The sequence below is a fragment of the Lepus europaeus genome, chromosome 3 (assembly GCF_033115175.1).
Source record: "Lepus europaeus isolate LE1 chromosome 3, mLepTim1.pri, whole genome shotgun sequence".
NCBI classification, from domain to species: domain Eukaryota; kingdom Metazoa; phylum Chordata; class Mammalia; order Lagomorpha; family Leporidae; genus Lepus; species Lepus europaeus.
The window spans coordinates 154,218,488-154,238,472 of NC_084829.1; the positions used below are offsets into that span (position 1 = coordinate 154,218,488).

The following is a 19,985-nucleotide window of genomic DNA, read 5'->3' on the forward strand; positions in this document are numbered from 1 at the left end:
TGTATACGGAAATGATGTGTGAGGGTCTCTGTCAGTGTTAGATTACTGAATCATTGGCTTTAAATAATGTTTGCACTTTAACTGATACTAAATAAATACAATTTTTTTTTAAAGTGACAGAGGAGAGACAACTGAGAGATCTTCCATCCACTGGTTCACTTCTCAAATAGCCACAACAGCCAGGGTTGGCCCAGGCTGAAGCCAGGAGCCTGGGCCAGTTTTCCTATGTGGGTGGCAGAGGCACAAGCACTTTGAACTGATATTCACTGCCTCCCAGGATGTGCATAGGCAGGAAGCTAGACTGGAAGCAGAGATGCAGGCACTTGAACTAGCAGGATGCAGGTGTCCCAAGCCATAGCTCTACTTGCTGTGCCACAATACCTGCCCTCAAAATACTCTTCTTATCTGACAAATAACTTGATTAATAGGTTAATGGGTACCTGTTAATTTTTTTTTAAAGATTTATTTTTATTTGCAAGTCAGTTACACAGAGGAGAGGCAGAGAGAGAGAGAGAGAGGGTTCTTCCATCCGATGGTTCACTCCCCAATTGGCTGCAACGGCTGGAACTGTGCCGATCTGAAGCTAGGAGCCAGGAGCATCTTCCGTGTCTCCCATGCAGGTACAGGGGCTCAAGGACTTAAGCCATCTTCTACTGCTATCCCAGGCCATAGCAGAGAACTGGATTGGAAATGGAGCAGCCGGGTTTTGAACTGGCGCCCATATTGGATGCTGGCGCTTCAGGCCAGGGTGTTAACCCACTGCGCCACAGCACCAGACCCTGTTAATTTCATCTTTATTAAGAAACTTAACAAAGGGCCATTTGGAATTTTACTAGATGCCAGCAGATGTGCATACTCCCCTTTGGAAAAAAAAAAAAAAAACAGGGGCCAGTGTTCTGGCATTCCTGTCTCAGCTGCTCCACTTCTAATCCAGCTCCCTGTTAATGTGTCTGGGAAAGCAGCAACAGATGGCCCAAGTGCTTGGGCCTTTGCACCCAGGGGAGATATATGGATGAAGCTTTTGTCTCCTGGCTTCAGCTTGGCCTAGCCCTAGCTGTTGCAGCCATTTGGGGAGTGAACTAGCAGATGGAAAATCAGTTTTAAAAATTTTTAGTTTTTATTTTATTTGAAAGGCAGAGACAGAGATTGAAAGAAAGATAAAGAATCTTCTATCCACTGGTTCATTCCCCAAGTGACTGCAACAGCCAGGACTGAGCCAGCCCAAAGCCATAAGCCAAGAGCCTTCTCTCCAGGTACCCCAGGTGAGAAAGCACTTGAACCATCCTCTGCTGCTTTCCCAGGCACACTAGTAGGGAGCTGGATGGAAAGTGGAGCAGCTGGGACTCGAACTGGCGCCCATATGGGATGCTGGCACCACAGGCTGGGGCTTTAACCCGCTGAGCCACTGTGCTGGTCCCCTTAAGTTCAATTTTGATTAAGTTCAATTCTGAACAACACAATAGATATGTAGACAAATAGTTGATAAACTGGTTTGGGACATTTTAGTGCCTCATGCCAAGGCTAGGTGCTGAAGAGAGATGTACAGCAGAGATGTTCTTAACTGGAGGTGGGGTCAAGTCCCTATAAGCCCATTTATAAGTTTATTATAAGTTTATCTAATACACGTGTATTGAATATTATAGCTTTGCAGTATTGTGTACTGTAGGCTGTGTCCCCTCACAATTGTGAGGCTGACTAGGAGAGCACCTTGAGAGTATCCTACGACATATTGCAAGGCCAAGAAAAATTGAAGTATGGTTTCTACTAAAAGTATGTATCACTTTCTCACCATTATAAAATTGAGAAATCTGAAATCAAACCATGGAAGTCTGGGACCATCTGTAGTTCATCCTGCTCCTTGACCCACCCTTTCCCATAGCCTTATTCAGCAATCTCAGAACCTATATAAACCAGTAAACTTACTATCTTGTGGTACATTTTTTTTTTTTTAAGATTTATTCATTTATTTGAAAGCAAAGTTACAGAGAAGCAGAAAGAGAAGTCTTCCATCTGCTGATTCACTTCCCTGATGGCTGCGACGGCCAGAGCTGGGCCTATTCTAAGCCAGGAGCCAGGAGCTTCCTCCGGGTCCCCGACGCGGGTGCAGGGGCCCAAGCACTTGAGCCATCTTCCACTGCTTTCCTAGGCCACAGCAGAGAGCCAGATCGGAAATGGAGCAGCCGGGACTCGAACCAGCCCCCACATGGGATGCTGGCACTGCAGGTGGTGGCTTCACCCGCTACGCTACAGCGCTGGCCCTCTTGTTTGTTTTTTAAATATTATTTATTTCAGAGTTAGAGATCTTCCATCTGCTGGTTCACTCCCCAAATGGCTACAACGGCTGGGCTGGACCAGGCTGAAGCCAGGAGTCCAAAGCGTCTCCTAGTTCTCCCACATGGGAGCAGGGGCCTACAGACTTGGGCCATCTTCCACTGCTTTCCAGGGCACATAAGCAGGGAGCTGGATCGGAAGTGGAGAATTGGTCATAGACTGGTGCTCACATGGGATGCGGGCATGGCAGATGACAGTTTTACCTATTAAGCCTCGTCAACTCCATGACACATGTTTTCTTCCAGGTATAGTATGTTAGTCAATTTGGTGGTGCTCTAACAGAATATCACAGGTTGGATAATAATACAAAACTTTTTTACAGTTCTGGAGCTAAGGCCAAGATCAGGGCTTTGACACCTGGTGAGGGCTGCTGCAGACTTCCCACATGGTGCTTAGAATGCTTTGTCCTCAAGGTGAGGGATACTGTGTCCTCAACAAGGCAGAAGGGCAAAAAGTGCCAAATTCTTCAAGTCCTTCTAAAATAGCATTAATGTATTTATGACAGCAAAGCTAATATAAACTCATCAAATTTAACTTTGAAAACCTGGAAAAAAGAGTACAACAGTTGTGGCAGAAGCAGCTGGAATCCTGTCTTTAAGATTCTCAGAATTTACCAGTTCTTGCACAACCCATATACCGAGTTATTTTAACTATAAAGCATGGATTGTCACTCCTGCTGATCCTCTGCCTAGGAAACTCTGTATAAATTTCAAGGTTCAACCCAAAGGGCATCTTGCCCCCTAGGCAGAATTAACTGCCCTTTCATTTATATTCCATAGCACTTTATCATATGCCACAATCTGTGTGCCCTACACCTATCCCTCCATGCACATTCAAGTGTTGGAAAGTAGGTCTTTTGGGAGGGAGGCATTAGGTCGCCAAAGTTTGGATACTATAATGATTAATTTTATATGTCAAGTTTTCTGGACCACAGGGTACCCAGATATTTGATCAAACATTATTTTGGGCATTTCTGTGAGTATGCTTTTAGCTGACATTGAGATTGAAATTAGTGAAGTCTGAGTAAAGCAGATTGCCCTCCATTATGTCAGAGGGCTTTACTTGGTCAGTTGATGGCATTAGTAACAAAAAGAACAGCTTCCTCCAGGCAAGAGAAATCTCCAGCAGACTGCCTGATGACTGGAACTGCATCATCATCAGCTTTTGCTGGCTCAGACTTCAGACTGTCATCCTGAAACCTGGGCAATCCTTACAGTAAATCTCTGCATATACACTGGTTCTACCTTCTGGAGAATCCTAATATGGACATCTGCTGAGGCTCAATCTCCAAAAGGTTTCCTTCCCTGGATACCCTTGGTCCTAGAGTACTCTCTCAGTCCTAGTGTATCACATTTCTCTCTTCACATCCTTTTAACAGCTAATTCCATTAGTTGAATTAATGATATGGTATCCGTCTCCTGACTGGACCCTAAAAAATGAGTACTGCCATATTTCTAGTATTTTAGTTTGAACTTCCTGGAAGTTTTTTGTTAAGATTTATTTATTTGAAAGGCAGAGTTACAGAAAGAGAGGGAGAGACAGAGAGCTTCCATTGCTGGTTCACTCTTCAAATGGCTGCAGTGGTCAGGGCTGGGCCAGGCTGAAGCCAGGAACCTGGAACTCCATCTGGGTCTGACATCAGTGGCAAAGGTCCAACTAGTTGGACCATCTTCTGCTTTCCCAGGCACATTAACAACAAATGGACTTAAAGTTTTTTGGAAATAATTTCTAATAAAGATTCATAATTAGCATAGTCTTTCAATGACTGTATCATTTCATCCAGTTGGTAATCTCCTTTCATAAAAGCTTCCAGATCATGCACTGATTTGTTTATTCTGTGATCTGTGACCCGATTTTGTGGAAAATTATATGTTCTTATTTTCTCTGACCTTCCTTTAGTTCCAACCTATTTAGATTAAAAAAAAAAAAAAAAAAAGATAGGAGATGCAGTTAGATCCAAGGTAACTGACAAACTTACAAATTTAACTTACTTAGAAATTAAATTCACAACACATAATGGAAATCATCACACTAGAACCAAGTGTTAAATATTTTGAGTCCTCAAATGATATAGGAACATGATACAGAAAAAAATACATGGTTTTTAAATCAGATTCATACTTGAATCCTGTCTACCATTTCAGTGCAACTTCAGGCAATTTACTCCAACTATAAACTCTCCCCATCTGTAAAATACAAATAGTGTCTACTGTACAGTGATGATGCATAAATAGAGCTTGGCAAACAGTTGATACTTAAATGGTAGCTCAGTTTACCCATCTAGTCTTGTGAAATAATGTAGTTATTCTGAGTGGTGATCACTTGATGAAGTTTCCATATTAAGGAATTCCTAAAAAGCCTTTATTGTTAGAAAATTCAATATCAAATAGGAGGAAAGTTAAGTTCACAGTTTTCTTTCCAACTTTGTTCCAAGATTTGAAAAGATTAAAACTGAATGGGGACGAAGTACATCTTTTTTAGTAACTGAATGAAAATCTGGGAAAAATACTTTGAATAGAAGATAGGGCAGATATGTAACATTACTATAAAACAAGTACTGCCTTTAGGTAACTACTTCAATTGTTTTGTTATTTTGACATATAAAAACTGAGCTACCTAAAAATATTTTTAACTCTATGGGTATTTTTTAATATGTTTGTTTATTTATTTGAGACACAGATGGCTTCACTATCCAAATGCCCACAGCAGCTAGGACTGGGCCAAGGCCCAGGAGTGGGGGATTCAAATCAGATCTATGTAGGTGGTAGGGACCCAATTACTGGTGGCATAACTGTTAGGCCAAACGCCCACTCCAGGTAAAGCATGTTTTAAATTGATTTTTACCTGAATCTTCCTAGCATTATATCTTTTACTTGTTTCTTCTTCTAGATGCATGCTGTAGAGTTTTGCACATAACTTTTTCATGGCCATCTCTCTATTTTTCAGTTGAGATCTCTCTTGTTGGCATTCAGAAACAATACCTGAATATTGTTATGAGAATGAAAGAATTTTAATAGAAACATCTTCTTTATTTATTAAGGAATACTTCATTTCCTTCTCATTCTTTTTCTTCTTCCTTTATGAAGAGAAAAAAACAGGACTCTAATATAAAAGGAAGACTATAAACAATAATTTATAGAGTTAATCAAAAAATTGGGAGTTTGAGCTATAGCACAAAGTATTTCCATACTGAAGGCATATATACTAAAGAATAAATCATTTAATATGGATTGTTTTCCCAAATTCTCAGCAAGTTACCATACTTTCTTCAAAGTGATAACTAGAAACTGAGATATATAGAAATTAAAGATCCTTAGGATTTCCATTTTACCTCCCTTCTTGTTATAAGACAGCATCCTAAAACTTAAAAGATGATTTTTTTCATATTTAAGACAACAAAAACCATATCAACTAGCATACCATCAACTACTGCTGGTTAACAGGAATTAGATCTATTTAAACTGATCACAGTAAAGGATCCTTGTGTTCTTTCCAGATAACTGAGGAATGCTATCCATATGCTATTTTTAAGGCTTATAAGCGTTATATAAGCGTTATAGAGGGACACATCTTCCATCTGCTGGTACACTCTCCAAATGGCCTCAGTGGTGACAGTCCTGGCCAAAACCAAGATCCTGAAACTCCAACAGTTCTCCCACATGGGTGGCAGGGGCCCAAGCACTTGAGCCATCCTCCATTGCCTTAGGAGCATTAGTAGGGACCTGGATCGGAAGCAGAGCAACAGGGACTTGAACTGCGGCTCAATGAATGCTGGTATTGCAGCTGGTGGCTCAACCTGCTGTACCACAACATAGGCCCCTATCCATATACTCTTTATCACACATAAATCACTGTAAGAATACTTGGGAAACGTGTTTCGTTCTATTTAATAGTACATTGGAGAGTTAAGATTTGGGTACAGTCCCTTTGTCTGTCTAGTCAGATAACCTGGAAATTTGTGAATGTACTTACTGGAAGAAAATTATATGCAAAACTTTGTTATGTATGTGTGTTTCTGGGTAGGAGAGCTATTGTCTTCATTTTCTCTTAAGTAGTCCATGTTTTTCTTTTCCCTCAAAAGACTAAGATCCAATGAGCTAGAGTACTTTCTGATAAAGAACTCATGATATTACTTCATACTAAAACTATTATATAAAACTTCAAAAGTCCACCTTCAAGGATTAACCATATACCTTCTCTTTACAGTCATTTACAAAGAAATTCTCTGGGATTGAAACCCTCCCTGTTCCTGGATTTGCAATTTCCAGGAGAGTATCAGCTAAGAATTCCAAATTTGATCAATCAAGTGTTTAATAATCAATCTTATCAGTGTATATTTCCCTGGTAATGGAGGATCAGAAATTGATTTCTCTTGAGTGTTTGAACTGAAGAAAGACAGCGCATACCTGTGGGAAGATGAACTATCCGGACGGCACTGTCTGTGGTATTTACATGCTGCCCCCCAGCTCCGCTGGCTCGTTTTGTATCAATTCTCAAATCTTTAGGATTAACCACCAGGTTAATCTATATATAAGAAGAAAAGTTTATATTTTTAAAAATCATGTGTACCAACTAAAGTCAAGGACTACTCATTTATAATTCTGTGTCAGAACTCATTTAGGATTTAGAAGGTTTAATTTTAAGAAAAAAGTAGTTCGAAGGATACCATTTTTAAACCTTTTTTACTTTTTGAAAGAGTAGGGAATCACAGTAATACAGAACAGTAACAGAAATCCTCTCCCTAATTCCCAAAGACCATTCTTCTCTGTAACAAACACCAGATCCTAGTTTCGGTCAGAAATGTGAAAATAACGAGCTAAAATAAGACTTTACCAAGTATTTCTAAGTTAAAAGATGTTGGCAAAGAAAAAAAAAGTTAGCTTAACAAGACGATAGGCTTATTTTGTTAATTTCAAACATTTTGGAAGCAGAAGTAAGACAAGTAGAAATACAAAGGCCAAAAGTCAGGGGTATAGACTTAATTTGACTTAACTTGATGGCTCAAGTACTTAGGTTCCTACCACCCCAATGGGAGAAATGGATTGCATTCTTGGCACCTGGATTTGACCAAGCACAACTCTGTTTGTTGCAGGAATCTGGGCAGTGAATTCCAAGATATCTTCCTCTCTACTTTCAAATAAAATTAATAAATAAAAGTAAAATTTTAAAAAAAGTAGCATTAGGTATAAAAAGGTGTTTCATGGACCACTCTTTGACATGTACACAACCCTTCCAATAAAAACTACCATTTCCTAGGCCCTCCAAGTCTTGCTATGGGACACCCTCACATAGTTACTAAAAGAATTAGATGATATGTGGACTTCAGTCTCCCATCTTTTACTAAAAACTTGTATCTCCAAAGATGCTTAAACTAAATGACTAGTTCCTAGGTATGGTTCCTGCCATTTATTCTACTTTACTCCCTCAACTGTTCTGGCTTCAAAGGAAAATTAGATTTAAGCAAAGGGCCTCCATTAATCTGATTACAGAGTCAAATAATACTTTTCCCCAAAAACTTAATAGAAGCCCTCAATTAAATTCCTTCTCAAATCATTCATAGACCATTCTGAAAAACAAATATTTTCTATCACTTTTTAGAAGGGAAACTAAACAACAAAACTTAAGATTTATTTAATTATTTGAAAGACAAGCAACAGACCGGAATAGACAGGGAGAGAGAGAGATCTTCCACCTCCTATACATTCCCCACATGATCACAACAGCCAGAGTAGGAACAGGCTAAAACCAGGAACTCCATCTTAGTCTCCCATGTGAGTGGCAGAAGACCAAGTACTTGGGCCATAATCCCCTGCCTGCCCAGTTGTTTTAGCGGGGAGCTGGATTGGAAGTGGAGCAGCTGATATGGGTGCTGGCATTGCAGGTAGTGGCTTAATCTACTGGGCTCCACTGCCAGACCTAAGAGAACTAAACAAAGTTATGCAAATATAGATTAAGAATTTGCTTTTTGAGAATAAAGTATACTCATTAGGAACACTATAACAAAATTTTTTATTTTAATGTGAGTTATGAAGTAGCAATTGTATTGTTTGTAAAACAAGATTCTTGCTTTAATACCCTAGGAATCTGTCACACAAAGGAAAAGTGTCCTTAAAGTCAACCAGCCCTTATTTAAATAGGTTAACATTTAGCTATAGAGATGGTCTCACAGTATCTATGTAAGTGATGCAAAAAAGCTGGTAAATATAATGCAAGATTGGATCAGTTTAAAATCCTTAGCTATCACCATCTATTGTGGAATATCACCATCCTATATTGGAATAGAATAATAGGCTCTCAAAAGCAATTCAAAGTATGTGAGGAAGGGCAAATAATAATAAGATACTCAATTTAGTAAACTCTGTATGACACTCTGGAAATAAGGAACCATGCTAGGCTCAAGATTCTAAGGAGAGGGATTTGCCTTACCTCAGTAGGTTGGGGTAGTATTGCTACAGTCATGGTGCTAGTATGGATGCGGCCTTGCCTCTCTGTTTTTGGCACTCTCTGTACTCTGTGCACACCTCCTTCAAATTTCATGAGCTTATAGGCTTCTGAACCCCCAATGCTGGCGGATGCATGTCTAAGGCCACCTTTGAAAATACAGGGAAAACAGAATTGTTTTTAATTATTCCACCCATTTATAAACATTTGACCATCACATCTACTAGCATGAAGTATTTAAAAAAAAATATGAAACATATTTATTAAAAACCTTAGCAAGGCTACAGCGTTCTAATTTACTGGTTACAATGATTAAGCAAACATTTATGGTGCTAAAGAAATGACATCAGTAACACATCTAAAAGACCAATTTAAAGACAATTAGTCATTCAGTGATCAGTACTGCTGAATTAGTAGTATCCATTACAACTTATAAGCCGTTTCAAAACTGGCATATTTGGCATTTAAAATTATTAAGTAAATAATGAGCATAAAACTACTTAAGCATCCTTACAAATAAGCCATAAAACCTCGTCATAATCATTCAAACCTTTTTCCTGGGACACAGGCAGACAAAAGACACACTCTAAATTTACCCAAAGCAAACTGAACAGTTTACTGACCTATTTCACTTGGAAAATATTCCAGGGTTTCAAAATGCCATCTTTTAAATGCAGCATATTGCTGATACATATCAAACATCTCTGAAGTAAACAACATTGCCTCCTGACCCCCAATTCCTGCAGTTACCTCCAGGACCAAATCATTTTTATCTGTTTCTTCTGAGGGAACCAAAAGTAAAACGATCTGTAAATAGAACAATATCAACTCTCCTGTAATTAAGTATTAATTAAAACTTAACCAGAAAGAAGCTAAGTGATTACATTGAAGCACTTTTAAATATTTAAGTCCCTTGAGACAAATAATATTACTGAGAGCTATTCAATCATCTTGGCAATTAGAACCATATGAGGCATATCTTCCAGAAAGTATTAATGTTAACTGTGTTACAAAGACAATGAGATTCAGCTAAAACTCACAGGCCTGTTTTTGTTTTTTCTTAGCATTATGGTATGCTTTATACCAGCTCACTCTTCAGATGGTAAGAATTAAGTGTTTGGTGGGAGTATGACGATATTTGTATATAGAATGCAGAAGAAGATCCAGGCTCTACCCTCCTGAAATGTAAGGCACAGCATGGCAGAAAAACAAAAGCACTCAATTTCCAGTTGTACTTTTACAAGGTTCTTAAAACAGCAGAGAAAACTTGTAATTTTGGAACCGAAAGGCCCTTACAGGTGACCTGGTCTAATTCCCTCATTTCACAAGTAAAGTCAACTGGGGTTAGCAGAGGTTAAAGGACTTGTTAACTTCAAACCTATGTGCCCACATCAGTCTTCCTTCCATTATAATAGTATGTTTTGCACCGAAGAATGTACTGTTGGGGCCGGCACTGTGGCATAGCAGGGAAAGCTGCCATCTGCAGCGCTGGCATCCCATATGGGTTCTGGATCTAGTCCTGGCTGCTCCACTTCTGATCCCGCTCCCTGCTAATGTGCCTGGGAAAGCAGCAGATGGCCCAAAAACTTGGGCCCCCACACCCAAGTGGGAGATCCAGAAGAAGCTCCTGGCTCCTGGCTCCTGATTGGCCCAGCTATGGCAGTTTGTGGAGTGAACCAGCAGATGGATGATCTCTCTCTCTCTCTCTCTCTCTCTGCCCCCCTTCTCTCTGTAACTCTACCTTTCAAGTAAATGCATAAATCTTAAAAACAACAACACACACAAAAAAGGTACTATTAAGGGGACCTAGAACAAAAACTTCTTAGATTAGATCATTTAATAGAAGCCACCAACATGTATTGATTTGTTAGTATATGACAGGCATTCCGCTGAGCACTGTACTTTAATTTTTTTTAAGTTTTACTTTATTTTGTTTGAAAGGCAGAGTTAGATGAAGGGAGATACAGAGAGACTGAGATCTTCCATCTGCTGGTACATTCCCCAAATGCCCGCAAACAGCATGGCTGGGCCAGGCCAAAGCCAGGAGCCAGGAGCTTCAGTGGGGGCTCTCCCACACTGGTGCAGGGGCCCAAGGACTTGGGCCATCTTCCCCTCCTTCCCAGGTGCATTAACAGGAAGCTGGATGGGAAGCAGAGCAGTTGGGATTCAAACAAGCACCAATATGGTTGTCAGCACCGCAAGCAGCAGCTTAACCCACTATGCCACTACACTAGCCCCTGTATTTTAATCCTTAAAACAATTTTGGGTAGGTATTGGTAGCCAGCTATTAACAGTTCTACTTTAATGTCAAACTAAGTTTAGAGAGGCTAAGTAATCTAGCTGCCCACTACAAACAACTAGAAAGTTGAAGAGCTAGAATGGAATCTAAGTGTACTTTGGTTCTGAACTGATCACACTTTATGTTAGCAGGAAGCTATACTTGATAATACTTTTCTACCTCTGTAGCCTATGCCAGTATAACACAATCATTGGAATCTTTAAATAACAAATAATAAATTTTGTTTCTTGGTTCCTAGCCACTGAACAGAAGCCTTTAATGTACACGTCCTTCTAAATCACACACACGCAAACACACAGAAATTAGAAAAAAGGGTAGAAGGCAGGCTACACTTGCCTTTTCACTTTACAGTAAAACTTCCCCTAGAGTAGGTGTCAAGGACATTAACTTCCAATGCATTTCACATTTGGCTAGGGAAGAGGCAATATCTCTTAGATGTTCCTTTTCCTGGCTTCTTCTTCACCTTAACATGTTCCATCACTTACTATCCCAAAAAGATAACTGCCATTGACCTTTGAAGCTCTGCTTTACAGAATCAACAAAGAGTGAAGAGCAGTTCTACCTTCATGTAGTTACTCTATAACTCCTATATGTTTTACAAGTCTTCTACACATAAAATCAAAGCAATACAATTCTTTTTTTTTGACAGGTAGAGTTTACAGACAGTGTGAGAGAGAGATAGAGAGAAAGGTCTTCCTTCCGTTGGTTCACTTTCCAAATGGCTGCATCAGCCAGAGCTACACTCATCCGAAGCCAGGAGCCAGGAGTTTCTTCCTGGTATCCCATGCAGGTGCAGGGGCCCAAGCACCTGGGCCATCCTCCACAGCTATCCCAGGCCACAGCAGAGAGCTGGACTGGAAGAGGAGCAACTGGGACTAGAACCCGGCGCCCATATGAGATGCCAGTGCTGCAGGCAGAGGATTAACCTAGTGCGCCACGGCGCTGGCCCCTACAATTCACTTCTTAAAATTGTGGTCTGATAGTCTAAATAATGCCAGAGATAGAAAGATTAATACATTGCTGTCCCTGAAGAGGTCAGTCTACTATCACTGTATAATCTCTTCTACTCATTGTCTTTCCCCACTCCCCTTAAAAAATAAAATAAAAAAGAGAAATATACTAATGTTTTACTGCCTTTCCAGAAAATACTATTAATATGACATTACTCTTTCTCTGTGAGAGCTCTGCATTCCCTTTTAGCATGATGAAAATAGAACCACATGAAGAGTATCTTTTCTTGCTTTAAAAACCAATTTATTGATAGTGGTAATCATTTCACAAGTATGTATATAGCAAACCATATTGTATACAACTTAAAATAGATATAATTTTTCTCAATTATATTTCAATAAAGCTGGAAAAAGATAAAAGTTTATTCTAAGTAGTAAAGACATGGTGCTTTTTGAATTGTTTTTATAAACCTCTAATAAAATGTCTAAGAAATAACAGCACAAATGCTTTGTTTTTGCTCAGATACCATACCTGTTGCTTCAGCTGTGTAATTTCTTTTTGACACAGAGTTATTTCATTCTCTGCAAGTCTCCTTAAATCTTCATTCTCATCTAATGGGAAAAGGAAACAGTTTAACTTTTTTCTTTTCAAGGTTAACAGTTGTATTGTTATTGTTTTTTTTTTTTTTAAAGATTTTATTTATTTATTTGAAAGATAGAGTTACAGACAGTGAGAGGGAAAGACAGAGAGAAAGGTCTTCCTTCTGTTGGTTCACTCTCCAAATGGCCGCAATGACTGGAACTGTGCTGATCTGAAGCCAGGAGCCAGGTGCTTTTTCCTGGTGTCCCATGTGGGTGCATTTGGGCCATCTTCCACTGTTTTCCCCGGCCACAGCAGAGAGCTAAATTGGAAGAGGAGCAGCCGGGACTAGAACCAGCACAGGGAGAGGATTAACCTACTGTGCCACAGCACTGTCCCCTTGTTATTCTTTTAAAACTAAAACAAACTACATAAAAATATAAAGAACCTGATTAAGCTTTTCTATAATTTTACCTATGTAAAATACATTAGTAAATAGTATATGAATGCATTTAGTTAGAAAGACCAAAGGGGCAAGAGAAGGTTCATCAATAAAACCAACCTGAATTAAAAAGCACAATGTTTTCATTGTCTTTTTTTTTTTTTTTTTTTTAAATTTTTGACAGGCAGAGTGGACAGTGAGAGAGAGACAGAGAGAAAGGTCTTCCTTTTTGCCATTGGTTTACCCTCCAATGGCCGCCGCGGTAGGCACGCTGCGGCCAGCGCACCGCGCTGATCCGATGGCAGGAGCCAGGTGCTTCTCCTGGTCTCCCATGGGGTGCAGGGCCCAAGGACTTGGGCCATCCTCCACAGCACTCCCTGGCCACAGCAGAGAGCTGGCCTGGAAGAGGGGCAACCGGGACAGGATCGGTGCCCCGACCGGGACTAGAACCCGGTGTGCCGGCGCCGCAAGGCGGAGGATTAGCCTGTTGAGCCACGGCGCCGGCCTCATTGTCTTTGTAAATGTTTCATTACTATAAAATAAATATCCACCTAAAAACATTAGATTCTGTCCAATGGTTACAAATGTTTACATGAAGTACTCCCCTCTCTCTGGCTTTACCCCTACTATTGTTCCATCATTTCAGTTCTCATTCTAACCTTACAAAATATACTTTTTGATTTCTCTACTCCATGGACAATGATCAGCCTATAGAAAGAGGGAAGAAGACTGTTTTGGCTATTACAAATTGTTTCCTCTATTAAAAAATCAAACCCTTACAAAGTACCAATCTGAGTGCTTATTTAATTACGAACCAACTATGCTGGGAACTGAGTGAGGATCATAGAAATATATATTGGGCTCAGCTCTAGAGTTTAGAATTGGGTTATACATAAGCAGTGAGAATGCAGTAGTTCTTTATTTTCTCTTTCAAGATTGTAAATCAAAACATATTTACTGGGCACCTACCACATGCATACTTTTTCCTTACCCTCTCTCTGCCTGCAAAGGTGTTTATGGCTCCCCTATTCTGAAAGATCCTTTTTTCTTTTTTTATAAATTTCCAAAGTACAGTTTATGGATTACAATGGCTCCATCCCCCCCATAATTTCCCTCCCACTCGCACCCCTCCCATCTCCTGCTCCCTCTCCCATTCCATTCACATCAAGATTCACTTTCAATTATCTTTTTATACAGAAGATCGATCCTTTTCTATTCAATCTTTGAAGTAACTGCTTGTTGTTATCCTTTTTCCCACCCGTATTTCTAGAAATAGTATTCCTTATTTGTCATTTCTCTTCTATTATCTCTAAAATTCTCAAACCGTTAGACTGAATGCCATAATCAAATTAGAACTATTTTATTAAAATAATCAGTGTCAAAACTGCCAAATCTAAACACTTATTTCAGTCTGTGTGGAATGACATACGCTTTACTATTCTTAAATCAAATACTGACAATCTCTTACTCCTTGACATTTTCTTTATTTGTACAACTTCACTTACCTATCTCATTTACAATCCCAAATCTCTGCCTCTTCTTTCTTGATCTTTGACAGCTTTCTCTGCTGCCTGTTCCTAACCTCTACAAATATTCTATGAATCTTCTCCATTTCTAAGGTTTCATTTATCATGCAGTTGTGTATCTTGTGTACTCTCATGATTACTGAGGCTCCAATTTTTCTCCAATGTCTGTAGTTTTTTCTCCTAGATCAGTATAGCTATCTTTCTCTGAACACCACTGTTGTATGTACTTTTAACTTAATTTGGCTATTCAACACAAAGCTCCTTTTATATATATATATATTTTCATCTTAAATAACAGTATCATTCATGTTCTGAAGACAGAAGCCTAGGATGTCTCTTGGACTTCTGTCTCTCCTTCATTCTTCTCAGGATATAAACCAACAACTTCTTTTTTTTTTAATTTTTTTTATTTTTGACAGGCAGAGTGGACAGTAGAGGGAGACAGAGAGAAAGGTCTTCCTTTTGCCAAAACCAACAACTTCTAACTGCTGTTCCTCAAATGTCTTGTAAACCATGTCTGTGCTTACCACCACCTCTCCTCAGAAAAGTTTCAACACTTTCCTCACTGGACTTTCAGCCAGCAGGGCCTCTGGAGAATACTCCAATTCATCCTCAAGAATGACTTCACTAATAACTTTTCTTTAAAAAAGATGTCACTTCTCTGTAAAAAGATATCACTTCTTGGGGCCAGTGCTGTGGAGCAGTAGGTTAATCCTCCACTGGTGGCGCCAGCATCCCATATGGCTGCTGGTTCAAGACCCTGCTGCTCCTCTTCCAATCCAGCTCTCTGCTATGGCTTGGGAAAGCAGTAGAAGATGGCCCAAGTTCTTGGGCCCCTGAACCTGCATGGGAGACCTGGAAGAAGCTCCTGGCTCCTGGCTTCAGATCGGCTCAGTTCTGGCTGTTGCAGCCATTTGGGGGAGTGAACCAGCAGATGGAAAACCTTTCTCTCTCTCCCGCTCACTCTCTGTAACTCTACCTCTCAAATAAACAAATAAAAAATCTTTTTTAAAAAAGATAACATTTCTCTGTTTAAAAACATATGCTAACTTCCCATTGTCCATAAAAACAAATGCAAATTCTTTGTCATGTAAGGTCCATAAGTCTTTCTGTTTCATATTTCAGCAACGTGATCATCTCCCATACCTATTCTATGTTCCTGCATAGAATTTGATACCTTTGTTCTTGCTGGTCACCTCTATCTTCAGTTCCTTTTGAACCACCTCACAACCTCATGCTTATCATTAAAGACCCATTTAAATGCCAGTTTCTGCTATTATAACACTCTTCTTTATTGAAGCCATTAAAAAATTCATTCACTTACATTTTTATATGACTTCTTAAGTATCTCTCACCATGCTGTAAGCTTCTAATAGCCAATTCTCCCCTTTTTTTGGTTATTACTAATGTCTGAGACATAATTAAGAACTAAAGATGTGCTGTTGTTTTTAAACTAAGTTGCATTCTGTCATCCACAATCTTTGAGCATTCTGTTAACTTTCCTATACTTTGATTTTGAAACACTTAACCCTTAGATCCACTGGGTATTAAAGTTGGCTTAAACTATGAAAACAATATAAATTTGCCCCAAAAAACGACCTCTTTAGGCATGCTCCTTTTCTCTTAAATAATTTAATTTACAGTCTCCTTAACTCATTCATATTACTCAGTTAGCCTTTTTTAATCTTCAACCTCAGAATTCTAGGTTGACATCTAACCTGCCACAAAAAGAGCTTCCTAGGTGACAAAGTTACTTCTGTCACTCAGTCCTCAATCTAAAACCTTCTGCTGGCTCCCTTCTGCCAACAGGATAAAGATCAACATCTTAGATTAGTGTTTGACTTCCCTTACAAAATGGTTCCAAGAGGCCACTCCCCGACACCCGCTGTGCTTTCTTGGTTAATAAAGAGGTCAGTGATTAAGGGCGTGAGATTGGGAGTCCTGTATAAATGGAATCCATATGAAGTGAGTTATTTCATCTCTGTTTTAAGGTTCCTCTTCTGTCACACGGGGCTAGTACCTTACCGCGTGAATTAGATAATTTAATACATAAAAAAGAGTTAAGGAAAACCTTGGGCACGGAAGGGGATCAAGAAACTATTGTATCCGTCAAGAGTGGGCCATCACACCTCCGCAACACATCCCCGACAGTTCTGGCTCGCCTACACTTCCATTTCTTCACGTTTCCGCTCTGTTACCATAAATTCTTCCCCCAGAGACTGCGAGTCGCTCTGCAGCTTTGCTACCCTTAGTGTGGTCCATGGACCAGCAAGCAGCCCGGCATCCCTGGGACGCATGGAAACCCAGGCCTCCTCTCGGATGTAAAGAGCACACAGATGACCCAGGAAACTTGCTAAAAAGCAGATTCCTAGGTCTCAGGTTCTAAGTCTGATGTGCACAGACGCAGCTCTTGATGCTACCGCAGATGGACTCCAAGCCAGACGGAGGGGACGCCGCTCTGGAGGCCTTCGCGGGGCGAGCGCCTCGTTGGTTCTCGGTGAGCTACAGCGGCATCCCGAGAGCACGCAATCGGTCCACAAATGTGAATTTAAGTGGGGTGCAAGGGGGCGGAGCACCGTGGCAGGCAAGCACCGGAGAGGAAGCGATCGGAACGCGCACAATGCCGCCCTAAGCGGCCTATGCGAAAGAATCAAGGATTTGCTCGGACACCGCCCCCCGGCCCGGCCCTCACCGCGTAGCAGGTGCTCGGTCTCCCGCAGTTCCTGCTCTTTCTCGCTCAGGAGTTTGGCGGCCGCCACCAGCTCGGGCCTCCTGACCTGCAATGGGGCGTCGGACCTTGCCTGGCGCTCCAGAAAGGTCCGCAAGGGCCCGCCGGGTGCGAACAGCTCCTCCACCTCCGGGTGACCACAGCTGAGAGGCCGGCGGCTGGGGCCCAGGGCCGGCCGCGCCCACAGACACCGGGCCGCACCCCAAAGAAACCGGGACCGCATAGCTAGAGCGAATCGGCCGAACCTCACCAAACCTGGAAATCAGACATGGCGGGTCTCGCAACACTACGCCGCTTCCGGACCTAGGCAACGCAGCCGGCCAATCCCCGCCCAGCGCACGCGCACGTGTCAAATGACATCCCGGAAGCTTTGGTGTGGACTTCCGGCCTAGCGTGAGAACGCGGCAGGTTGAGCGAAGGCCAAAAGTTGAGGGGGCGGGGCCTAGAGCGGAAGGGGCGGGGCCGCCTCGCTATGCTTGCCCGGGAGATTTGGGACCGCGCCAGTGTCCTAACGGTCAGAAACGCCTGCTGGCTGCCGCTGAGCCGCGTTTCTCTGCCAGGGGAAACCGTTTGCTGAGGGCGGGAGTTTGTTCCCCGGCAGTGAGTGGACAGCGACGCGGGCAGAGGTCGCCGCCACGGAGGCTGTCCGTGCCCGGTGCCAGCCTGGCCGTGAAGTCTCCCAAGACGGATTTTAGGGTGGTCGTGGTGTAGGTGGGTGTGTTCAGCTGCCTCCTCCCCTCTGGCACGGTCAGGCGTGGCAGGTGTGCCGCCCAGTGAGTTCCCCTCCCGCCGCGGCCGCCCCCGTCGCGGTGGCTGCTCGGTCCAGGGGCGAGGACACAGCGAGGCCTTGGGTCACCCGCGGCGGTCACTGCCCCCAAGCTGCAGACCGGGCCTGGCGACGGGAGCTCCGCCTCCAGCAGGCCGCGGGGCCGCCCACTGCTGAGGCGGCGTAGTGGGGGCTCTCAGGTTGAGAAGTCCCCTTAAGCCATCTGATCGGCTCTGAGGTCGGTGTGGTCTACACTGACCTGAATTGCCCGTGTGCAGCCCTTACCACAGCGACCCTAGGAGATGACTCCAAGGAGTAAAAGCAGAAAGAGCTCCCCTGCTTAAAAACTCAAATGTCTCAAACTTCCAATTCTCCCTCTTTATAAAGGCTACACTACTTTATAAAATTTGTGTTGCAATGTAGTTGTTGAAATCCGTTTTAATTTTAATCTGAATATAGAATAGGACTGATCAAAAAAAATTTTTTTAACCATATAAGTAAACGGTTGGAGTTATTTGAACTCGACATAAATCTCTCAGCTGAATTTTCAGATCATTTTAAGAATATATTTTATTATATATAAAAGGTGAAAATTGTAATAAGCAATAGCCCTACAAAACAATGTAAAGAATCCAGCCAGAATTTATTTTCCCTAGTAATGAATATGTGTACCTTTTATTCCTATAGTGTTAAACCAGTGATGAAACAGTAACTTGTCTAAGGATACATTGGTGAATTCTTTATTAAAATTCAAAACATTTTAAGAAAGTCAATATAATGCATATGCATTTTACAATAACATCCATAAGTTTCCACAATATAGTCAAATGAAAACAACTGTAGTTTGACTTACTTTGAAAAGTCAAATATGCTTAGTTTGAGGCTTCTGAGTTTCCTTACATTATTGTCATGCTCAAATTCTATTACATAGTAAAGATTCTGGCATTTTTAGGAAGTCTATTGTACATAGGTAAAATGATAAAAACAGATTCAAGAAAAAATCTAGAGCAACGAAAATTGGAGAAAAATAATCTGTACTATATATTCAATTTATGAGTACCTACAGTTATTCTGACATTGCAAAATAACCAAGCAAGGTGCCTCTTAAGTTGTATTCATGCATTCAAAACTTCCTTATAGTCCACTAATAAATATTGGAGTCCAAAATATGGGTTTAGATTAAGTAGAGTGAAGATGGTAATAAAAAATTACACATGTTCAATACGATTAAATTTTACATAATTGAACACATTTTTAATATTTAACATCTTCAAATCATATATAACAAACACTGTATATATGACAGATTAAAGCTGGGTGAGATAATCTTTTATATTATCATGGTGTTCATTGTTTAGTGAACAGCATATAGAAAAGCACTGAGCAAAACGATGATCAATTTTAATTACTTCTTAGGACAATTAATAAGACTAAGCTCTTTGATACCCAAAGTATGTGGAGGATTAAAGTAGCTCAAGGGAAGAAGTTGGCTTTCTCCTCTGGCAGGGGAATATGTAGGTGAACGCTGTTTTGGAGTTTACCCATTTCATCTTCTGGTAGCAGGTTCTTTGTATTTTCTTCAAAGCCTTTCTTAGTAACCTTTAATGGAATCTAATAGTAGTGTTGAGGAATCTGCTCCAATTTCTTTTTATATACCCAGTAAATTTATCATCAATATAACCTCTTTGAAAATATTTTACTGTACAGAGGAGAAATCAAACAGACACTACCTCAACCAAGTGATCAAGGTCAACATCAACAACCACTATCTCAGCTAGCCGATCAAGGTCAATGCCAAAGCTGAGAGCATCTTAAAGTTTGAGAAAGTCACAGCGAGAAGTGTCATGGTGATGGCGTGTACCTTTGATAGCAAGTGATAAGAACGGTCCTTCACCTCTGTGGTCTTCCTTCTGAAACCCAAA

At 41.0% G+C, this 19,985-nt stretch overlaps 1 protein-coding gene across 4 annotated transcripts; it reads right to left on the reverse strand.

Moving 5' to 3' along the window:
• Positions 1–480: 480 nt before the first annotated feature.
• MTRF1L (mitochondrial translation release factor 1 like) lies at positions 481–17,616 on the reverse strand. Of its 4 annotated transcripts, XM_062186949.1 has the most exons (7): positions 17,262–17,605; positions 12,554–12,633; positions 9,396–9,579; positions 8,758–8,921; positions 6,738–6,855; positions 5,176–5,312; positions 481–4,237 (listed from the first exon to the last, which is right to left on the reverse strand). In XM_062186949.1, the coding sequence occupies exons 1-7, from the start codon at positions 17,518–17,520 to the stop codon at positions 4,037–4,039; spliced, it is 1,143 nt and encodes a 380-aa protein (XP_062042933.1). In that variant the 5' UTR covers positions 17,521–17,605; the 3' UTR covers positions 481–4,036. The 4 variants fall into 4 exon arrangements, with proteins under 4 accessions (XP_062042933.1, XP_062042934.1, XP_062042935.1 ...); XM_062186950.1 differs by lacking the exons at positions 481–4,237; positions 5,176–5,312 and adding an exon at positions 5,320–5,407 and having other exon boundaries at positions 17,262–17,608; XM_062186951.1 differs by lacking the exons at positions 481–4,237; positions 5,176–5,312; positions 6,738–6,855 and having other exon boundaries at positions 8,774–8,921; positions 9,523–9,579; positions 17,262–17,615.
• Between the last annotated feature and the right edge of the window lie 2,369 nt (positions 17,617–19,985).

What these genes read in the sequence shown, in the direction of transcription:
- MTRF1L (XM_062186949.1), bottom strand. Translation starts at nt 17,520, where the DNA reads ATGCGGTCCCGGTTTCTTTGGGGTGCGGCCCGGTGTCTGTGGGCGCGG. An exon ending in GACCGAGCACCTGCTACGCG is followed by an intron (nt 12,634 to 17,261) that starts GTGAGGGCCGGG and finishes TTTTCCCATTAG; the next exon opens with ATGAGAATGAAGATTTAAGG. An exon ending in GATAGTTCATCTTCCCACAG is followed by an intron (nt 5,313 to 6,737) that starts GTATGCGCTGTC and finishes AACAATATTCAG; the next exon opens with GTATTGTTTCTGAATGCCAA.